General features: G+C 43.2%; 1 protein-coding gene across 1 annotated transcript in view; it reads right to left on the minus strand.

Moving 5' to 3' along the window:
- ARFGEF3 (ARFGEF family member 3) overlaps window positions 1–23,371 on the minus strand; it is a 171,985-nt gene that overhangs the window by 7,856 nt on the left and 140,758 nt on the right. The window contains exons 24-32 of the mRNA XM_056125974.1: window positions 22,068–22,190; window positions 16,790–16,893; window positions 14,550–14,694; window positions 10,363–10,491; window positions 9,454–9,630; window positions 6,532–6,646; window positions 5,645–5,747; window positions 5,296–5,427; window positions 308–429 (exon numbers count right to left, since the gene is read on the minus strand). Coding sequence (XP_055981949.1) covers window positions 308–429; window positions 5,296–5,427; window positions 5,645–5,747; window positions 6,532–6,646; window positions 9,454–9,630; window positions 10,363–10,491; window positions 14,550–14,694; window positions 16,790–16,893; window positions 22,068–22,190 — 1,150 coding nt within the window. The remainder of the gene's footprint in view (window positions 1–307; window positions 430–5,295; window positions 5,428–5,644; window positions 5,748–6,531; window positions 6,647–9,453; window positions 9,631–10,362; window positions 10,492–14,549; window positions 14,695–16,789; window positions 16,894–22,067; window positions 22,191–23,371) is intronic.

The following is a 23,371-nucleotide window of genomic DNA, read 5'->3' on the forward strand; positions in this document are numbered from 1 at the left end:
GTCCTTAGAAGCAACCAAATGGACTGACTTTCAGCCACCACAAGTGTGAGAAACTTTAATGCTCTTTTTTTTCTGTCTCTTTGTACTTTGGATGGGCAGCTCCTGGCAACTCAAAACATGTGAAATGTGTGGGAAGCTAGTTACAAGACTAAGGGATTTCTATGAAAAACCATTGCTAAGTGGCCCCATAAATGTTTGTGGGATTCTCAGTCAAAGCTTGAACGGTTTTGAATCGAAGTAAGAACCAGGACCCCTTAAGCTTTCCTAGGTACAAGTTCCCTGAGCACCACTTGGCTTCATAGCAGACCTTTTCTTGGTGTGTCCATTTGGCTTCTCGTCAGGAGGAAGCTCAATAATGAGCTGACAGGACTGAGCATGATCAAAGTTGTTTGGAGTCTTGGGTGAACACTGGGTGTCCAACATAAATACCTGCACAGGGAAACAGAAGCACAGTTGAGAGCTTGTCCATTCGTCACCTGATTCCACCAGGAATTAGCTGGATGGCCCTGGGCAAGTTGCTTATTCTTTCCAGTCATATACTCCCTTAGAGAATGAAGACACTTAAGGGTTCTTACCTGGTATGTTTGTTGAAGGAATTAAATAAATTGGAATTTTTGTAAATTAGAAAGCTTTAGAACTGAAGAAATAGTACAGCGGGTAAGACGCTTGCCTTGCATATGGCTTACCGGAGTTTGATTGCTGGCACCAGATATGATCTCCTGAACCTGCCAGGAGTGATCTCTGAGCACAGAGCCAGGAGTAAGCCCTGAGCACTGCTGGGTGTGGCCCCCCAAACAAACAAAAAAGTAGAACTGAGGAATAAAAATATTCTACAAATGTGAGCTGCACCATAATACAAACAACACTACGATGTCTACCCCATGACAATTCATTCCACTGCAAATAGCAAATACTGATGTTTAATATTACTTACATTTAATATTGATTAAGAGTAAGAAAAGTAGGGCTATGTGTAAAGTGATATGCTCTGGTTTTGACAGAATGTCTGTTGGGTATCATATTCTAGCTAACTCAAGTCTGAGAAATTATTTGGCTTCTGAGGTAGCCATGCTACTCTAGTCAACAGTGGGAGAAATGACTAAGCAAACAGCAGCCTCTTCCTAGGTCTCTGATTCAGATGATTTCATTTTACATGAATTAATTTTTCTTCACTGTTCCCCTTTGGGGGGAGGGGGGGTGAGAGACAGAGAGAGAGACAGACAAAAAGACAGACAGACAGATATACAGACAGAGAGCACTCAAAGAGCAGGGGCCCATGCCTGGCACACACAGGGCCCTGGCTTTGATCCTCGGTACCCCATGGCCTCTGGCTACTACTGGGTAGCCCTAGAGGCACCTATGAAAAAGAATCTACTAACTTACCTTTGGAAGTATTAAAAAGTTTTTTGTTTGTTTGGGGGCCACACTGATGTTATATTCAAGGCTAACTCCTGGCTCTATACTCAGGGATCACTCCTGATGGGACTCAGGGGACTGTGTGGGATGCCAGGAATCGAACCTGGGTTGGTTGCATGCAAAGACAAGATCCCTGACAGTGTACTATCTCTCCAGACCATTCCTAAGTATTTTGAAGAAATCTCTTTCTTCCCTAGTCATGTAAGCATGATTCAGATTGACTAACACCGGAAGGACAATAGAGACAAGGGCCAGGATGATCACTGTGTGGTTTGGAAGCCTGACTCATGTGTTAAGGGAAAAGACATTTGGATGGAGAAGAGACCACTAAATCAATGATGGTTGGAGGAATTACTCGGGGTGGGAGATGTATAGAAAGTAGACTAAGGACCAAACATGATGGCCTCTCAGTATCTGTATTGCAAACCATAATGCCCAAAAGTAGAGAGAAAGAAGGAAAGTGCCTGTCATAGAGGCAAGAACATTGGTGGTAGAAATGTGAACTGGTGGAGGGATTGGTGTTCGATCATTGTATGACTGAAACTCAATCATGAAAGTTTTGTAACTGTATCTCATGATGATTCAATAAAAAAAATTAAGAAAAGAATGACTCAGATTGTTATTATCATCTTAAGGGTGACGACAGGCGGGAGAGACGGGATTGAGGAAGAATGAGGTAAAAAGTAAGGAGTGAAAGGTTTTCGAAATCATCTCTGCACTGCTCCCTGAATGATCGATTTCTGAGGAGGAGTCCAGTGATTTTTCTTAACCTTGCTATGACTTAAGAGACCACTGCAGGTAGGTGTGGGACTCCTTATCAGGGGATGATTATGCTCTTGGCTTCTATGTGACGGTTCCAGACCAGAATTATTGCTGTGAGGACCCACCATGTCAAGCTCTTCACTTCAGCTTCATATCATTTCTTTTTGTGGTAATGTGAGGGTTAGACAGCAGGGTTTGCTTGACTCTCCCTGTCCCCTTGAAATTAAGCAATGCCTTCTCTTGATGTATCATTATAATGATGAGAAAGTTAAAAACCTGAGTAGGTAAGCACAGGTAACCAGGAAGGCACCCAGAGGCGGGAGTCTGAGTGGCCCATTCTGGGAACCAGGCAGAGATGAATAGGTGATAAAACTGACCAGAACAGAATGGCCCAAACCCACCTGTTGCCAAGTGGAAAGAGAAGTGGGGGTCATTGAATCAACTGGTAAATTAATAAATGTCTACAGGACCTAAAACAATGTATCCACCACAGAGTTTCCCAGCAACAAGATTCTTCCACCAAGTCCCACCCGTGGGACTGTCACCCCCCATCGCTCAAAGTCCCTCAGTGGATTGTTTCTACCCAAACAATCAAAAACACCATTCTTGTGCCTTTCTTCTCTTTGTTTCACCATTGTCAGAAAACTCCCATAAAAAGTGCTCTGTGCCCCTTCATGGGGTTGCAACTTCAGGCGATTGCCTCGTTGGATGGAAGTTAAATAATTAAAACTCCTTGCTTTCGCACCTAAAGATGTTTTTGGTGTGATTGATTAAGTGAATTTATTTATAAAATTCTGCCCCTGCCTCTAAGTACTGCAGTGGTACATGCCAGTGGGATAAGCCGTATCCCCAAGAACAGATCTACTATGTTCTGGAATGTTACAGATCTGGGGGTGGAAGAGTCTGGGCTTCAGCAAGCCCTTGAGAAACCAACTGGCCAGGAAACTCCACTGATGCATACCAGTGACTGAGCCCTCTGTGTTGGCCGTCACTAGATTGGGGACAGCAGGTGTCATTACAAAGCTAAGCAGATTCTTATCGCAAATGATCCTTTTGCATCTAATCCTCAACTCACCTTGTTTTTCTAAATTTGATGTAGTTTGATAGTATGTAGACATTTATAAAAGCTTAACATTTTAAACACGTACCACAAACAGATGCTTTTACAAAACAGTAAACCCATCAATGCTTCCTGAATTTTAGTCCTTTCTTGTATTTTCAAATGATCCTTTTCCATATAATCCCCAACTCACCTTGTTTTTCTAAATTTGATGTAGTCTGATAGTACGTAGACATTTATAAAAGCCTCTTAATATTTTAAACACGTACCACAAACAGATGCTTTTATAAAATAGTGGTTAAACCCATCTATGCTTCCAGAATTTTAGTCCTTTTTGTATTTTCACAACTATGAATAACGTTGCTATCTTTGTGGGGGTCATACCCAATAGTTTTCAGGTATAACCCTCAAGTAGTGCCAGGAATTTGAATTAGGATCAGCCAAAGCAGCCCCATGCAAGGCAGATGCCTTATCTCCAGCTACCACATTTTTCTTCATACAACTATATGAGGATTTTGAGACTCTGCTTAACGATACTGCTGATGAAAACTCCAGGCAGGCTTTATTTTTTTAAATTTGTTTTTAATTAATTCTTTTTCCAAGCAGGATGCTTAAAAGGCATGCTGGTATGTCAACAACGTGTTTGGATGCATATCAAAGCCTGTGTTGGTGCTCTAAGGTCTTCTGTGATTCAGTAATTGATTGAGTCCAAAGGAACACTAGGTGGCTTCTGTATGCTTTGTTTTAGGAATAGCAAGACAAATATATGGAATATACTCTCTGCTGCTTGCAAGGAACTCATATGGTTTCTGGCCTGAATCTCAAAGAGAAAAAGCCAGTGATGGTTGCTCCATTAGTAAGTACATTTTAATGCTAATGGTGACATTCAACACCAGTATATTAAATAAGTTGTAAATGTGAAGCTCTGGGCTTCACATTTGTAATGTGAATGTGTAAGAATGTGTAAGCACACACTTCGAATAAAGTTGTGTGAAGACAGAAAAAGGGCAGTGATCCAAGTTGATCTGAGCACCAGAGGATGCAACAAACAGCATCCTTGTCCCTATCCTGTCTTGTGTTTTCACGATTATGAGTAACACGGCTATTTTTGTGGGGGTCATCCCCAACAGGACTCAGGTGTGTAACCCCCAAATTATGCCAGGAATTTGAACTCGGGTCAGCCAAAGCTGCTCCATGCATCCATACCCTGAGGTGACATATCAACATGCCTTTTAAGACATCCTGCTTAGAAAAAAGAATTAAATTAATTAAAAAGAAAGATATAAAAACCAGTTCCCGGAACCGACATCTTATTATGACATCTTATTATCTCATTCCTACTTTGGACAAACTGGCAGGCTACCGAATGTAGCCTGCCCACACGGCAGAGTCTGGCAAACTCCCTGTGGAGTACCCAATATGCCAAATACCAGTAACAATGATGGGTCTCATTCTCCTAAAGAGCCTTGAATATAATCTCAGGGCTAGGATGAAGGAGATGTTACTGGGGCCTGCTCGAGGCAATCGACGATTAACAGGATGATTTGTGATTTGTGATTTGTGAAAAAGAAAGGTGGAAAAGGGAAAACTGTTGACTGTGATACACATTTATTCCTGGTAAGGCACAGTATGGCAAAAGACATCAGAACCAGTAGATATCTGTCCTCCCAAAGGGAATGAAGGCAGTTTGGTGATGCCAAACCTACAGGTAGCACTGTAGCACTGTCCTCCCGTTGTTCATCGATTTGCTCGAGCAGGTCCAGTAACGTCTCCATTTTGAGACTTGTTGTTACTGGGTTTGCATATTGAATACATCACGAGTAACTTGCCAGGCTTTGCCCTGTGGGCGGGATACTCTCAGTAGCTTGCAGGGCTCTCCGAGAGGGGCGGAGGAATCGAACCCGGCTCAGCCAGGCTGGCTGCATGCAAGGCAAATGCCCTACCGCTGTGCTATCGCTCCAGCCCAATCTATAGGTACACCCAGTGATATCTTGAGATACGGCTCCAGTGTATCGTGGGCTGCTAGAATCCCCTGGGACCAAAGTGCCAGCCCTTACCTGTTGAGCCATGGCTCGGATGCGCCAGTACTCGGCCTCGGCACTGGGGGAGGAGGAGGGCGCAGCCACCCTCACCTGGCAGCCTTCGCCACTGAAGCTCTCAGTGCCACTGTGGAAGCAACCCAGCAGATCCTGGGGAAGAAACACAGAAGGGGTCAGTGAGGGCATCCAGGGTCTGGGTTGCAGGTCCTGCCTTGGACTTGAGTATCTGACCAATGCATCGCTTTAGCCACTATTTCATTCTCTTTGAGGTTACCTGCCTGCACTGAGCAGGAAGTCAGAGTCCACTCTCTGGCTTCACTGAGGAGGGTGAGCTCCTTCTGCCCTGACCCTCCTCTTGGACACGCACCTTCACTGGCTTGAGTGTGGCGGTAAAGGCGTCCTGCAGGGCACAGCACGCGAGTCTCCACATCTCCTCCGTGAACACTGGGCCCGCTGTCACGAGGACATACCTGTCCCAAAGAAACAAGGACAGAAGTCTCCATTCGGCCCCCAACTAAAGCTAGGCCTGCAGATACCCAGGCATCGAGAGATTTCAAAGGTTCCTTAGAACGCCTCCATATTACTCTTGCCTTTAATCCCTAGGTCAAGATATGGTCTTCTTGACAATTTTAATATAGAAGTATCAGAGGATTTGTATTATAACTAGGCCAGATACCTACACTTTAAGGCTGACATGCAAGGTTTTACATGCTCTGTACTAATATTCCACTACTCTACAAATGAAACCATGCAAACCTCTTTGGTCATTCATATTTTTATCTCCAGGCCTTTGTTTGTTTCTATCAAAAGCTAACCCCCTCAGGGGTCAGGGAGATAGCTCAAAGGGCTGCAAGGCTTGATCCAGGTCCCTGAGCATTGCTGGGGAGGGCCCCCCTTTCCACTTTGGGGAAATCTGACCATTTGCTACTACTACAAAAAGTCTTTGCTTATTACCCTACTCTGCTAGCTGTCTTGGCATCTCTCATTTTTCATATTACTGTTACATCCTTTAGAATAGGCTATACATTTTTTGAGGGGCATAGGACTTGGGTATCTTCTGGTATAGCGGAGTGTCTTGCAGAATGCCTTACACAAGGTATATTTGTTGTGTGAACCATGAAATGAAGAATTATTAGTACGGTCAATTTTTTTTGCTTATTAAAAAAATTTCAAGAAGATTGCTACCATGTAGGATAATTTAATCCACCCTGGATTTCATCATAAAAACACCAGTTTTGTGGCATTGTCTCTCACCTGATGCAGGAGCAGCCCACTCTGGAGATGGTTTCCGTGGGCTTGGCCACACAAGCCACCAATAACTCAAAGAGGTCCTTCAGCATGGTGTTGATCATGCTCTCATACCTGATGTCTATAGAGAGAGTAACATGAACATTTCTTCAAGTACTGCCAGAGAGTGGGTGGAAATGGTATTACAGGAACTCCCTTCCCACAAAAAAGGAAGTCTGATTAATAAAATAAACTCTCGGGAAAAAAATCAAGCAATAAATATAGCCATATTAGAAAAAAAACATTCTAGGGACTAGAGAAATTGCTGAAGAGGATTTAGATGCTTGACTTGAATTCCACCCTGGTTTGATTCCCAGCACTACATATTGTCCACCCAAGCATTGCCTGGGGTGGCCCCTAAGTACTGTTAGGTGCGCTTCCCACCCCCCCCAAAAATGCCCTATTAAAAAATGTTCTTAGAAAGGAGGTAAAGTGGTATACTTTTAGTAACAGTATTGTAAACTATAGTGCCTAAAAGGAAACTAAGAGAGAGAGAGAGAGAGAGAGAGAGAGAGAGAGAGAGAGAGAGAGAGAAGAAAAGTGTCTGCATAGGGGGAAGGCACGTGGGAGGGAAAAACTGGAGACATTGGTGGTAGAAAATGTCATTGGTGGAAGGGATGGGTGTTGGAATATTGTATGACTGAAACCCAACCATGAACAACTTTGTAACTGTATATTTCACAGTGATTCAATAAAAAAAATCTTAAAATGATCTTGAATACTGTTTTTGTTTGATTTTAGGCCGCATCCATTAGTTCTGAGGATCGCTCCTAGCAGAGCAGGAGGGCCATATGTGGTACTAGGGACCAAACCCAGGGTGGCTGTGTGGAAGGCAAGTGTGCAACCTACTACATTATCACTTTGGCCCTGGATTTCTTTTCTTTTTTTTTTTTTTTTTACAATTTTAGTTTACTCATTTCAAGATACATCAAAATTAAATGTGTGACTCACTTTTGAGTATTGTACATTTTTACACGTTTAAAGTACATGTTTACATCTACTTAAGCAGAACAGAACATTATATAAGAGCCTGAATACAAGTCAGTAAAAACATTTAAATTCTATTAAAAGGGGAAAATAGCTGACTGTTTTCGTTTGACTGAGTCAAATGAAATAGAACTGAATGCCTTTCATAAGAAAAACTATTTTTTTTCGTAAACTGAATCACAGTGAGATACACATTACAAAATTGTTCATGATTGGGTTTCAGTCATAAGATGTTCCAACACCCATCTCTTCACCAGTGTACATCATTAATGTCCCCAATTTCACTCCCCCTTGCCACCCCTGCCTCTATAGCAGCCACTTTTCTACTGTCTCTTTCTCTCTGTCTCTATCTGTCTCTGTCTCTCTCACTCTCTTTCCTTTTGGGCATTATGGCACAAAACTTTCTTGTCTTGCTCCCACAGGGACCTTTATAGTCTGCCTTTTGTCTAGATACTGAAAAAAGCCTGGACTGAAAAAAGTGTGACCTCCCCAAACTATATTATCTGGTCCCAATTTGAGAAATGCATCTGCATTCTTCCCCCAAATTCCTGGTGATGCCAGAGTCTGTTTTCAGTAGAACCCTTCAGGGTCCCATTCTGTGTAAGCAATGACCTGTTACTAGGCCTTCGGGTATAGTTTTCACCTACATGGAGAAAACCCCACTAGCTTTCAAATTTGCAAAATGTTCTTACTAAACTTAGCAGAGATCATTTCTTATTTCTGCCTTTTGGGGCTTCCCCTTGGGTTCAACATTCTCATTAGTTTCACTAACCTCTCCACCCAGAGGGGCCTCTTATTCCTCTTCTCTCTTTATATCTCTTGACTCCTTTCTCTTTCCTTTATAACCCTTACAAGAAGCAGTGATATTTCTTCTGCTCTCCAATTTGCAGCTCTGCCCGTGGCAAGACCCAGGAAAAACAATCTATATTCATAAGTGCTGCACGGGTTGTAAAGCTGACACAGTTGCCCTGTTCTGGCTGACTCTGTTGGAGGACGTCAGCTTACTATCCTGCCCTTCAGGCTTTCGAATCTTTTTAAAAGTGCCACACTTCGACTGTTCCCTTTATCTCTAACCTGTTAAACAACTCCTTGCCCACAACTTAGACAATTTCTAAAACCTTGCTTCTCTATTTAGCTTCCCATGGGAAGCAGGTTACAGGCCACACTTCTCCCAACAGACCTGCAGGCTGTGCATCATTTCTTCTTTTTATTTCCTACACACCTGAGTTTCAAGTATTGAAGGGATAGTCAAGACACTGCCAATGGGGGCCAGAGCAACAGTACAGCATATAGGGTGTTTGCCTTGCATATAGCCAACCAGGGTTCAAAACCCAGCATCCTATATGGTCCCCTGAGCATCAACAGGAGTGATTCCTGAGTGCAGAGCCAGGAATAACCCGAGTATCACCTGGTATGATCCAAAAAGGAAAAAAAGAGATGGTGCCATTGCTTCCTCCTGTGCACACCTATCATACATCTTAGATGTTTTAAATCATGCATTTAAAGTTGTTGTCTTGGGGTCATACCTGGCAGTGCTTGGGGGACGATGCTGAGGATTGAACTCGGCTCTCCTGATAGCTCTTCAGCCCACTGTCCTTTTTCTCACGCCCTCATACATTTATTTAAAAGTAGTGTATCAGATAGTTTGTGGGTATCAATTTTCTTTTTGGTGATCTACTATGTTATTCTATTTTAATCTTTCCTAGGACCAGTTCCTACTCTGACAATTTGCATTCGCTATTTACTAAGCCATTTGTTTCATTTTTAAATACTTGGAACTCATTTTTGATACCAATGTAAAAATATAAAAATAGCAAGTGAAAAAATTGGAGCGACAATACCAGGAGAGGAAATTATGACCTGTTGCCATGTTAGACAACGGTGCCTTGGGGTGAGAGCTACCTGAGTGGATGAAGCTCTGAATGTGCTCTACCACCAGCTCACAGGACAGGCCGATGGCATGCTTGAAGTTAGCAGAGGCCACGTCCCAGTAGGAATGGTCTTTGTGACTCCGACGGAGCCAAAGGGACATCACAGGCAGGAGAAGATGAACCACTGCATAGATACCAAACCCTGGGCCTGAAAAAGAAAAGTCAGCATTAGATTTCTGCTTTCTCCTGGGACAAAAGGGACTCACCCTGTGCATTTGTCAAGGTCTCGTTCTGAGAAGATGAAAGGAAGGTCTTACCACAAGGGCAACGACATGGACTTCAGTGAAATTTTTCTTTTGTTTGTGCACTGGTTATGCAATATACAGCATATGTTTTATTCATGCACAGATATTCAAATACAAATAAAACTGAAGTATCACTCTATCAATTCTTTAGTTCTTAAAAATAGGTAGATTCACACATACACCTAACACCCTTACTTTCTTGCTATCACACATACTGTTTACGTCAGTGGTAGACCAGACAAGCCCTTCTGACATGGGGCTAATGGCATGTGAAATCTGGTCAAAGAAGGGGACTGGAATTATGGAATAAGGCTAAGCAAAGCCAACTGGCTCATGGAGATTCTGATACCACACCCATGGCTTGACTACTGTGGGGCTCCAACACACTAAACCAACTGGCTAAAACAAATGATTTGCAAATAGATGAGTGTGGAGACATTCTAACAGGGCATGCCTTACCCGTCACTGCATCACAACCATGTAACACAAATTTATTCAGCATCTATTTTATGCATGAAGTTCCATGCTAAATTTAGGGTTATAGCAGTGAAACAGGTAGACATACATATACATGCTTTTCTGTAAATAGTAATCTGTACAACAACTTCCTTAAATATACACAGAGAAATATTTACCAGGTGTTTTAGTAACATCTCTCAACAGCTCAAAGAGTAAATCCAAGGTTGGCGGTTGGTGTTGACGGGGACAGTTGGAAACAGCTGCTGTGAGCTGTTCCAGCAGGATGATCCAGACTTCTATTAAGCCTGAAAACCATAAAACAGATCCCATGCAATCAAACAAAACAAAACACAGAATGATCATAAGGTCAAACCAAATATCACATGGAAAGAGTTCTATAAATTGCTTTGAATGTGAGATATTTCCCAGTTTGTAGCCCAAGAGGCCTAGAAACATGAACAGATTGAGATTTACATGTTTGGTGAGGTCTAGAAAAATAATGCTCAAAACTGTGCTTGGAGACTAATTGCAGCACTGGGGATTCAGCCCAGGTTAGCCACATGCTAGGCAAGCATCCTACCTGCTGTACTATCTCTCTGGACCCCTCAAATTCTTCCCAATTCTCCATCAGGAAGAGAGGGAGGTGGTATGAAAATTCTCCTATGTGGACTGGCTGTCAGATTTCTTGGTAGCTGTTGATAGCAAAAGTGTCTAACCACATTTTAGATGATCTTTTAGAAACATTGTTTTCTCCAATCTACACATCACAAAATTGTCATTTTAAGAATTTTCTTTTTGCTTTTTTTTGGGTCACACCTGGTGATGCTCAGGGGTTACTCCTGGCTCATGCACTCAGGAATCACTCCTGGTGGTGCTTGGGGGACCATATGGGATGCTGGGACTCTAACCTGTATTGGCCATGTTGGCTGCGTGCAAGGCAAACACCCTACCTGCTGTGCTATCGCTCTAGTCTCAATTTTAAGAATTTTTATGTGCACAACTCAATAACATTAATTACATGTATAATCCATTAAAAGTTCTCCCTTCTCCCTTTATTACTTTGACACTTGATAACTGCTAATCTATGAATTTGCCTGTTCTAGATCTCTCTTATCAATGGCATTTGCTTCTTTGTGTCTTATATATCTCCCTTAGCACATTACTTACAGTGCAGTGTCTATTAAAATTTCACTCCTTTTTATGGATAAATACTATTCCATTGCATGTATTTACACCACATTTTGTCCATTTACCCGTGGATGTGGTGCTGGAGACTGAACACAGAGCTCCTATGTGCAAAGTATATGCTCCAGCCCACTGAACTGTTTCCCAGCCCTGTTGGGGTTTTTTGAAGTTGGAACAGTTCAAAACAACAATCAGTTTTCCACAGAGACGGTGCCATTTTACATTCCTTTGAGGGTGCTCTCCACATCCAGGACAACACTTGTTCTTTTCCATTTTTCTTTCTAAATTATATTTATCCAAGTAGGTATAAACTGGAATTTCATTATCGGCTGGACTGGTGATAAAAGATACTGGGCAGCTTTGCATGTTGTTTGTGGCCAACTGTGGATCATCTTTTGAGGATTGTCTACTCAGGTCTGTTGACCATTTAAAACTTGGGCTGTTTATCTTTTTGCTGTTGAATGTCAGGAATTATTTACATTCTGATTCTTAAAACCTAACTGGATACATGATTTACAGATAGGTTTTCTCATTCATTAGTCTGTCTTTTCACTTGATGTCTTTCAGTACACAAAAGTTTCTCATTTTGATGAAATTTGTTAACTTGTTTTTTCTTTTGTTTCTAAAGCAAGAAAGTCTTTGTACTTCTTAGTGCATCAGTTTTTCAAGGGTACAGTGTCCATCTCCAGTTTCTTTTTATGCAATTCACCATTATTTTTTATTTATGTGTTTATGCCGTGGCTTGCAGTTCTGGTACCATTTTAATCCTATACTTATACAATTCACTCCTCATACCATGAGAAGTGGTGAGATACACAGTAGACACAGATTTATTTGCTCAGAGAATACCCGTCTTTCTTATTGCTCTTTTTCTGAGTCTTGTTTTAAAAACAAAACCCTAAGTTTTAGTGTAAGCTAAGTGGAAAGCAAGGGACCTTGTTTGTGCTCCAAACAATCCCAATTGCTGTTATTTACACCAGCAATATATGAGCCAACTTTCCTGCTCATCACTGTCCTCTGAAAAGTGTGTACAGAAGCAGAAAAGGATCCTCATATTTCATATAAAGGAGTCTAGAGGAGACTACGAGTTCGATTCCTCCGCCCCTCTCGGAGAGCCCGGCAAGCTACCGAGAGTATTCGATATGCCAGACACAGTAACAACAAAGTCTCCAATGGAGACGTTACTGGGCCCGCTCGAGCAAATCGACGATCAACGGGAGGGCCTTTACCTTACCTTTACCTAGAGGAGACTATACACAAGTTAGCATGTCTTCGTTTTTAACACTTCTAATTTACCTTGAATCAACAGTGATAGGAGGCAGAATTTTTATAAAGTAGTTCACAATATTTGATTATGCTTAATATTCGAACACCAATCCCACCATCATTACACCTTCCCACCACCATATTTTGGATGTTTCCATCCCGAACCCGAGCCCCTGCCCCAAAGCAGAACCGAGATAATTTATTTTGTATTGTTTGTTATGAATAATCCCCTGAAAATGCTCAAAAAAAAAAAACCTCTCCTTAGGGGAGAGTGTGTGAAGATTACTGTATTTCAAAAAATGGGCTGGAGCAATAGCACAGTGGGTAGGGTGTTTGCCTTGCATGCGCCAACCTGGGTTCGATTCCTCTGTCCTTCTCGGAGAACCTGGCAAGCTACCAAGAGTATCCTGCCCGCACGGCAGAGCCTGGCAAGCTCCCCATGGCATATTCAATATGCCAAAAACAGTAACAACAAGTCTCACAATGAAGATGTTACTGGTGCCCGCTTGAGCAAATTGATGAACAATGGGAAGACAGTGCTACAGTGCTACTTTATAAAAATAAAATTAAAAAAAAAAAAAACCACTGGTTTAAATTATGTAGCGCACTTCATTCTTACCTAACTAATAAACTGGAACCTCTGGCAGTATTCAACCATTTCTAGGATTTTAATTGTCTTTAGTTGTGTTATGGTGTTTTTTTTTTTTTTCTGTTTGGCCATACTTGGCAGGGCTTATCCCTGGTTCTGTGCTCAAAGATCAGTCTTGGTGGGACTTGGACATATGTTGTCATGCATCAAAACCAAGTCAGCTGCATGCATGGCAAAGTACCTTACCCTTTTTACTATTTTTACTTTTTTCTTACAGGGCCTCTGGGTTTTTTTTCTTACAGTTCTTCCTTACTAGTCTGAATTAAGCAAGCTTTTACTAATTATGATCCTTAAGGAAAAACTAAATCTTCCAAACACTCTCACAAATCGCCTTGTAACAGAAAAATCAAAGAAATAAACAAAAAAAAATTAAATTTTTAAAAAAGTTTTTTAAAAAAAGTCCTCTACAACAGTGCAAAGCCCCTTTATGCCGAGGTATTAGATTTCTTCAAGGATATAATTTTTATCCATTTCTTAGATCTAGAAGCATGTCAGAGAAGAGCCAGTAAGTACTGGTCCACAGTACCCCTCCTGAAAACTATCCCAGTTAGGAGACAGGAAATTGCACGGGAACTAATTTGAAAGTCTTTAAAGTTATTCCTTTAATGAGTCTACAGCCATCCTAGTCACAAATAGATTCTCTCTTTAGCAATGGTATAATTTCCCCAGCCTCTAACCAAATAGTCTTGTAGGAAGTAATTATGAACGGATTCTATTTCCTAGGAGAGATGGAGACAATCACTAACCACGCTGAGTGCCCAGGAACCCGCATTCCAACATGCTAAATCAAGAGAATTCAAAGTTTGTAGCCGCATGGAGTAGAATCTACAGATGGAAGATCTCGTGATGGAAGCAATCCTTTAAAAAGGATGGGTCTGAAGGCATCAGTTGTAAAATGGGCTTTGCAGGGAGCCCCTGGAAACTTCAATGACTTTAGTTAGAATCACAAACAATAACAACATAAATGGTTGAGTGTTAATATCATTACTATTACTATTTTGCTTTTTGGGCCATACCTGGTGGTGCACTGGGGTAACTCCTGGCTCTGCACTCAGGGATAGCTCTTGGTGGTGCATGGGGGAACCATATGGGATGGTAGGATCGAATCCAGGTTGGCCGTGTGCAAGGCAAGCACCCTACCTATTGTACTATGGCCTGGCCAGGGTTGAGCATTCTTGTGCTCTATGAGAAGCTACAGAACTCACAGCCAAAGCTTCTGAGAATAGGATGCAGGAAAACCTTGGGTTAGTTCAACAAACTCACCAGTGTCGTCGTCAAAGTCAGACAGGACCGACTCAATGCCATCCTCGCTGCTCACAGACTGTTCCTGAAGCCTTCGCGGCAAGCTCGCCAGCCGCCCGCTGAGGAAGATCGGCTTCAAGGGCATCTTGTAGATCTTCGCCAGTAACTAAGAAGAAAGGAGACCAAACTGCAATTTCAGATTGCAAAAGAAGCGGGGTGTGAGTATTAAAGAAAATTATAAAACCAGTAACAGAAGGATGAGGAGAGAAAACCAGAAACACTCCCAACATATGAAGGTCTGTCATTCGGATTTGTGAGATACTTACTCCACGACTTGGATGAAATGACACTCACTGGCAACAAAATAGGTAAGCAAAAATCTTCCTGATTCCATTCCTAGTATCTTAGTCCCATGTGAGTTTTATAGACTTTTATAAACCTACCATGAGAATCCCTGGGCAAATCAAGATGTTTTGCTTAAGAGACTGTAGGCAAATGAGATTTCAGAATCTATTTTTTTGGGGGGGTGGGGGGTTAGGGAATGCCTTCAAAGTTGTGCTCAGGCCGAGTGCTGCTGGGGACCACTGGGGCCACTCTGGCAATCTAGGAGAACACGTGATGCTAAGGATCCAATTGGGATCTGCCATAGGAAAGGCATGTGACTTGTCGGCATCAGGGATGGCAGAGACCCAAGAGCAAGAGGGGACATGGAGGAATTTGGCAAAGCACGTACGACAAGTTTCCAGAAGTTGCCCTAATTGATTGCCCTGGGTGCGTTACTCCTCTTACAAGGAGTCCAGGGCCTGTTACAGGGACAAACTCCCAAGGAACCTTCTTTCTCTGACCCTTTCTCTTTCTTCTCTCTCTCTCTCTCTCTCTCTCTCTCTCTCTCTCTCTCTCTCTCTCTCTCTCATTCTCTTCTTCTTCCCCCCTCCAAATTCTGACTGTACCTGTGACAGAAGATTCCTGCCATGTCTTCCAGACAAGAATCTTTTCACAAGAGAATTTCTCACATACTTGCTACAGGAAAAAAAATCTATCAGGTGCAACTGGAAAGTGTGAGGAGAGGTGGCAGGGTGATACATAAGCACCATTCTGTCTGAGGAGGTGATTTTTGTCTCAGATCAGACCATTTTGTCTGAGGAGAGGTTCTGGAAGCCTTTGGGACATGAAGGGGGTGTGAGTGGTCATGCGTGGGTGTAGTGAGAGGGGTCTGAGTTGGAGACGGAGGGAGTCATGGGGCCTGGTGGGGTCAGCGAGAGGACGAGACCTAGACAGTGCCCTGGAGATTTCATCTCTCCTTAGGGAGAGGCCACAGATGGAGGCGCAATGAGGCTGGGACGCAAGCGCAGAGGAGAGAGGAAAACATGACAGAGATGGGGTGTCGCTGAGGCCTCGAGCAAGGGCGTCATAGAGGGCAGTCATCCTGGGCCCACCAACACCGGGCACAGCTGTGGACAGACTGACCCCTGTAGGCCTGGCACAACTAAGGATACTGCTTGCTTTCTTTTTTCTTCTTTTCGGGTCATACCCAGTGATGCACAGGGGTTACTCCTGGCTCTGCACTCAGGAATTACTCCTGGTAGTGTTCAGGGGACCCTATGGGAAGCTGGGAATCGAACCCGGGTCAGCCGCATGCAAGGCAAATGCCCTACCCACTGTGCTATCGCTCCAGCCCCGATACTGCTTGCTTTGTTAAGTGCTGTTTTATTAGAACTCCTTTCTTGTCTTATTTATTTCGTCTGCCTGGCAGGAATCCTTGTTTTCTTTTTCAATTTTAATTAAAGAACCATGATTTTCAAAGTTAGTGATAGTTGAGTTTTAGGCATGTAATATTTCCACAACAATCCTGCCACCAGTGTCAACGTCCCTCTTTATTTTGTAATACCCCGTGTTATTTTTGTCAACCTTCCCCTTCCCCCACCACGTTCTAGTGTTATCAGGAAGGTTTCAGGACAGGACCCCTCCCCTATTCCCTGACATGAATTTAGGTTATGGCACTTCACGCCTGTGAATCTTGGTGAGGCGACTCAGACGTCAGGATACAATGGTGTCTTCTTGTTGACATTCATGAATGTTCCCTCCTTTGGGGGAAGGGGTGGGTGTTGAGAGTCACACTCCAAACCCAACCCCCAGTGTCCTTAGTCTACAGCGTTTCTTAGGCTTTGGCACACACCACCCAAGCCTTTGTGTAAGCTTCTGAGGTGGCTCTGAGGGCCTGGTGCTCCAGAGCCTCCCAACCCCCACCCCCACACCTGTACCTGGGAACAGCGCCTGAGATAATCCAGGGCAGGGAGGCACAGGTCTGGAGACGTGGTTCCGGGTCCGGCGACACAGTCTCCAATCTCTTTACAGTCCACCTCCCCTAAGGGATAGCATGGGGAGAGAGACAAACAAAATCACCCTGATTATCCCCTGACCACAGAAAGCTTAAGTCATCACATGGTGCTACTTTGCTAAAGAGCTACTAAAATAGAAGGGACAAAAAGTATCCCCCAGCGTTTGGAGGATCCTCCCAGGATGGGAGATGCATGCTGAAAGTAGACTATAGACCGAACATGATTGCCACTCAATGCCTCTTTTGCAGACCACAACACCCAAAAGGAGGGAGAGAACAAAAGGGAATGCCCTGCCACAGAAGCAGGGTGGGATGGGGGGTGGGAGGGATACTGGGCTCAGTGGTGGTGGGAAATGGGCACTGGCGGAGGGATGGGTATTTGATCATTGTATAATCAAAACCCAAGCACAAAAATTTGTAAGTCTACAACTGTACCTTGTGGTGTTTGACTAATAAAAATTAAAAAAAAATATCCCCAGGCATACTCTAGGGAAATACTCCAGTGTGCATGTGTGTGTGTCTGTTAAATACACTTGGGATCACACTGCACTTGTTACCAGGACTATTGTGGCATTTAACTCCCTCTTTTACTAGACAATGAACGTGTTTTCCATATTCAACCACAAAATTGTCAGCGTGTGGGCAGGGGTTCTCCTGTTCTGGGCAAACTGTCCTTCCTGTCCCCGGGTACCTGTGAAGGGTGTTGTGGGTTTTGAGATGACAAATGATCCTGGAGACAAGCCATATGCTGGGCTGGAATGATGCACTGGGTTCTGTTGGGTGAGGAACTTCATTTGCTGCCATGCTCAGTGTTAAAGAGGATTGATAAACTAAGACCCTGAGTTTGGGAAGAACATTAAGAGGAATGAAATCTATATTTTAGTGATTAGTGATTTGGTGCATCTCTACAGGGTAGTGCAGATTTTCTAATAGGTAAATAGTTAGTTGGGAATGATATTGTTTCTTTTCACGTAACGCAACTATTTTGATAGGTTTAGAAAAATTATTTCACAGCACCATTGTGAAATAATTGTCTACAATTACTGTCTACAGTTGCAGACAATTAGAATCCTTCCCTGTGAGTAAATAGATATAATTACTAGGCATTAATTAAAATTTAGAAAACAACTAAGAAGCATCTTTCTCTTTAAAAAAATAAAAAAGAAAACACATATTTCTTATGCTTTAGATCAGGGACTCACAAGTACTTGGGGAGAAGGGCAGTTAACAGAGTCATACAGTTAACCATTTGGGCTTTATATATATATATATATATATACACACACACACACACACACACACACATATATTTGTCCTTTTCTTAGCTCTGCAGCCATACACAAAAACAACCACAGACAAATTAACATGGCTGTATTTCAGTGAACTTTGTTTTTAAAATTAAACAGAATTTGACTCCAGGGTCATAATTTTCCAATCCTAGATTAGATTTGCTCGAGCACTATCCTCCTGTTGTTCATCGATTTGCTCGAGCAGGCCCAGTAACGTCTCCATTGTGAGACTTGTTGTTACTGTGTTTGGCATATCGAATATGTCACGAGTAGCTTGCCAAGTTTTGCCATGCAGGCGAGATACTCTGGGTAGCTTGCTGGGCTCTCCCAGAGGGGCAGAGGAATCGAACTCAGGCTGGCTGCATAGGCCGCATGCAAGGCAAATGCACTAACCGCTGTACTATCACTCCAGCCCACAAACAGTAAAAAAATAAAATAAAATAACAAATATACCACCCACTAAACATTTTATTTTATGTAGTATTTTCAGACAACGTTAACTGCAGATACCTGAAACCAGGAATAAGGGAGGAATACTGCATAGAACATTGATAAGAGCATGCCTAGGGGCCAGAGAGACAGTACAAGAGTTAAGGAGATTGTCTTGCATGTAGTAGCATTGCAAATGGTTCTCCAAGGACCACAGAAAAAAGGATAAAAATGTATTTTGGGCCAAATGCATCTGAAAGAGCCAACAACAGAAAAACAATTCATTTCCTATCTTGTTTATTACAGTGAGGCAGTCTGAACTTTTCTACGGAGTTTCTGTTACGTGTCAAAACTCCATGCTTGCTGGAGAAAATGGCAGCTGGGATAGCGAAGGGACCACTAAGTAAAAGATGCTTGGAGGGCTCGCTCGGGATGGGACATGCGTGCTAAAAGTAGACTAGACCAAACATGATGGCCGCTTAGTACCTGTGTTGCAAACCATAACACCCAAAAGAAGAGAGACAGTAAGCAGGAATGTGCCTGCCACAGAGGTGGTGGTGCTGGGGGAGGGGGAGGGGATGGGATGGGGATGGTGGGATACTAGGATACTGGGAACATTGGTGGTGAAGAATGCGTACTGGTGGAGGGATGATCATTGTATGGCTAAAACGTAATCACAAAAGTTTCTAAGTCTGCAATTATATCTCACAGTGATTCACTAAAAAATAAAATAAAATAAAACAAAACAAAAAAATAAAGGCAGCCATGCCTGGAGTCCAAGGTAGAAGGTAAAACAAAACAAAATGAAAAACAAAAACAACTCTATGCAAACAGTGCCCCCTGCTGTCAGGGGTGGACCAGTACACAATAACATATCTAGAAGCTGTCACCATTCACCCCAAGCCAAGAAAAAGTATCTCCACTTTATACCTCTCAAATATCTTTATATCTTTCTAGCACGCTGCAAAGAATCTTGACCTAAATGTTTCAAAGAAACTCCCAGTACCCAAATGTCCAAAGACAAAGCCCACTGCTTTTCCTGTTCCTGTTCTTGCATATAGCTAATTCTATATGACATGGGACCTTGGGAAATGAGGAACCAATCTTAACTTCTCTCAGGTCCTCACTGGAGCATCATAAATCCTCTATAGATCCCACAGATGCCAGGTCCCACCCCGCCCTCACCTGACCTCCTGCAGCATGGGCCCGTCTCCATTGTCTTTTCCACACTCACCAGAATTCAGTTCTGGTGAGTGTGGAATAATGTTGCACGTGATTGCATCCTTTTTTTTTTTTTTTTTAGCTGGAGACGTTCCTCACTGTTCCTCACATCACTGCGCTGCACCAGACCAGAAAACCTGGCCTCCTCTTCCTTTATTTTCACTCCTCATCCACTAATCTCTTGTGTCTGAGTATCTTTAAGGTGCCCTATTTTTAGAAAAGTGACTCCAGAGCTCATTTTATAAAGCTAACATGTCACCTCTTTGAGGCCGGCACATGTATCGCCTGCCAAACCCCTCCCACCCAGGCAGTTCATTTCAGATTAAGGAAAAAAGAACAACTAGCTTCTATTGAAGAGTTCATCATACTTGTCTGTAAGGACTTGTGTGCATTTTCCAGAGAGGCCAGCAGCCTTTCCCAGACGGGAAGCCCATTCTGTTCAGCTTTGTATCCCCATGGGAAGGATAGGCCCATGTGGCAGGCACTTAAGAACTATTCACTGAATAAGAGAATAGCCCTCATGCGGGTTCTTATGAAACAGAGAACTATGAAATACTAGGAAAAAGATATATGTATAACCCCAGCTCCTGGTAAAACACTCTTAAAGCCTTTGTTATTTCGAAGTGCTGAGAGCAATAGCTTTTCTTGTAATAGCTGGTCTTTGTCTCCAGTTCCTGATATGTAACCGCTCAATCTCTTGGAATTTCCTGGGTGACAGGAGTTTTTGTTTGATTTAATGACAGGACCAATGGGGTGGGGGTGGGACCCTGCTGCTTGAAAGCCCAAGTCAGCAGCGATCAGATCAGGGTCTTGGAATTTGCCACTGACTCTCCATTCTCCAGAGGCTAGAGGGACTAGAAGCAGAGGAATAGAGTGACTGATCAATCATTCCTATGGGATGAAGCATCCATACAAATCCTGAAGTATGGCGTTCTGAGAGTTTGAGGTTTAGTGAACACAGCTGTGTGTCAATCCCCCTTTCAGCATATCCTTTAATGACCAGAATTCCCTGGGTTCGATGGGTTTTCTTTTATATTTTTATTTTTGCTTTTGGGGTCACACCAGCGATGCACAAGGGTTACTCCTAGTTCTGCAATTTGGAATTATTTCTGTTGGTGCTTGGGGGACCATATGGGATGCTGGGAATCAAACCTGGGTTGGCCACATGCAAGGCAAACACCCTATCCACTGTGTGATGGCTCCAGCCCTTTGATCAGTTTTCTAACAAATTCTCAAGACCAAAGTATAGAGCGTATGGGGAACTCTTGGCAGAAGTGGTGGGGAACATGGGGCCCTACTATTTGGGATGAACATCTGAGGGGGAAGTACAGTATCATGGGATCAGGGAGAACTTTAATTTTGTTACATCTCAGAACTGAACTGAAGCAACCCAGCTGGTATCACAGGGAATGACTCAGTGTGGGGACAACCCATCCTTCTGGTATCAGAAGTGCAAATGCGCAAGAATTTGGGAGAAACACACCACAGCAAGGGTGAGAGTTCTCTCAGTAAGGCCTGCATTTTTTCTCATGCCTGCAAAGGTTCACACTTAAGGCAGGCATTGGGGGAGGGGGAAGCACTGGACAGTCCCGAGGTGGGCTGACAGCAGTGGGTGAAATTAGAGGGCACTCTCTGTTTGATTAAAGGAGGTAGATTTTGGAGGTGGAATGAGTGATTCTTCTTCTGAAAAAGGGATGGCATGCAAATCAGTTTGAGAACCTCTGCTTTAAAGTCTTCCTATGATTGGTATCCTAGATTGGCTTCTGATTCATGCAGAGCATAAAATCTGCTAGGTTTCCCTTGAAAGTAATACACTGTCAAAGAAGGTAGATGCTGCATTTCCAAAATATATTTATGATTAATAAGGTTGAGTGGGGCAATGTTAATTTGTTTAGGAACTGGGAACTCAGACTCAGTTTACTAGCTCTGTGAAATCCAGGAGAGTAGTTTCCTGCATAAGGCATTTGCCAAACGGAATACTAAATATTCCAATTCAAAGAGTCGTTGGAGCAAAATAATATATAGACTGGACGTGTTCTAAATTACAAAGTTACTCCTGGAATACAATAAAAAATATCAACCCTGGACCAAATACAAGTTGCTTTTACAGTAAACAGCACATGGTAATCCATTCATACCTAGGAAGTTTGAATGCTTGTACTGGGCTGTCAGTGGTTCCTACTTCTAGAATTTTCCATGTAAGCCATCCTGGCGGCTAGGGCCTACAAGAGCTACAAGGCACAGAAGGAGGATTCCACTTACCCAGTCCTTTGACAAACTTCATAAGGCACATGATGTAACTAGTGGCTGCATTTGCAAACACCTGGATGTTGTCGGTATTGAGAAAAGCTTCAAATACATCAAACACGGGAGCTTGGCTTTTTCCTGAAGAAGGAAGAGAGAAGAATTCTAGGAAAGTCTTCTGTCTGGTCTTAAACTATTTTTTGAAGGTCTTTTGAGGGATGTTAAGGAGACCTGGCGGCTCTCCTGATGGTTCTTGACCAACAGGCTGGTGGTGATTCAACACAAGGGCCTTCGATGTGGTTCTGTGCAGGCCCCGTGGTGCTCATCAGGCCATGTCAGTGGTGCTCAGGGCTTGTGGGCCACACCTGGTAGTGCTTGGAGGTCCCCGGGACTGTACCCTAGGATGCTAGTGAGACCATGTGGTGCTGGTAATTGATCTAGAGTTGGCCCACCATATGCCTTAACACCTATATTAAGTATACACCGTACCTTCCCAGTCTTTGCTCTTTGGTTCTTAATTTTAATTTCCTATTTATTTATCATTGGTTGTCACTATTTTAGAGTTTCATGGTTTTAGCTCCATATGTGTATAATTACCTATAGTCTCACCACTTAAGTTCTGGTGCCATCCCACCACCCAAAGAGATTCCTCTGCACAGGGCCAGATGGATTGGGCATTTGCCTTGCATGCAAGCAACCTGGTTTGATCCCTGGCACCCTATATGGTCTCCTGAACCCACCAGGAGTAATCTCTGAGCACAAATACAGAAGTAAGCACTTGAGCATCACTAGGTATGGCCCCCAAACAAAAACAAAATGAACAAAAAGAGAAAACCTTCATCTCATCATTTTCACTGACACTAGAGTGTTTGGTTATTTATTTATTCAGAGTCACTCCTGACAGTGCTCAGGGCTTGCTCATGACTCTACACTTAGGAATAACACATGGTTGGGCACAGGGGACCATATGTGGGGCCAAGGTTTGAACCTGGGTCTGCCACCTGCAAGGCAAGTGCCCTACCTGCTGTACTATTGGTCTTCCCCTACTATGAGTTACTTTGGTCCAGTTCATTTGCATTAGTAATTCATAGTCCACCAAGAAGTGAGCCTGTCTGGAAAGAAAATCTTCCAGAAGTTAAGACTCGACTCCCAGCAGATTGCCTGGAGCTTGGGATAACTCAGTGGGGAATCGCCTGGGCTACTGAGTAGACAACAAGCCTGGCAGCTCTCAGCTCTGTCTGCAGTTCTCAGCCTTGCTTGCAGGGAGGCTCCGAAGAAAGCTCAGCAGAGATGAGGGCCAAGTTGGCGGAAGGCCAGGCTCA

Source organism: Sorex fumeus, unplaced genomic scaffold (genome assembly GCF_029834395.1).
Source record: "Sorex fumeus unplaced genomic scaffold, SorFum_2.1 ptg000061l, whole genome shotgun sequence".
Classification (NCBI taxonomy): domain Eukaryota; kingdom Metazoa; phylum Chordata; class Mammalia; order Eulipotyphla; family Soricidae; genus Sorex; species Sorex fumeus.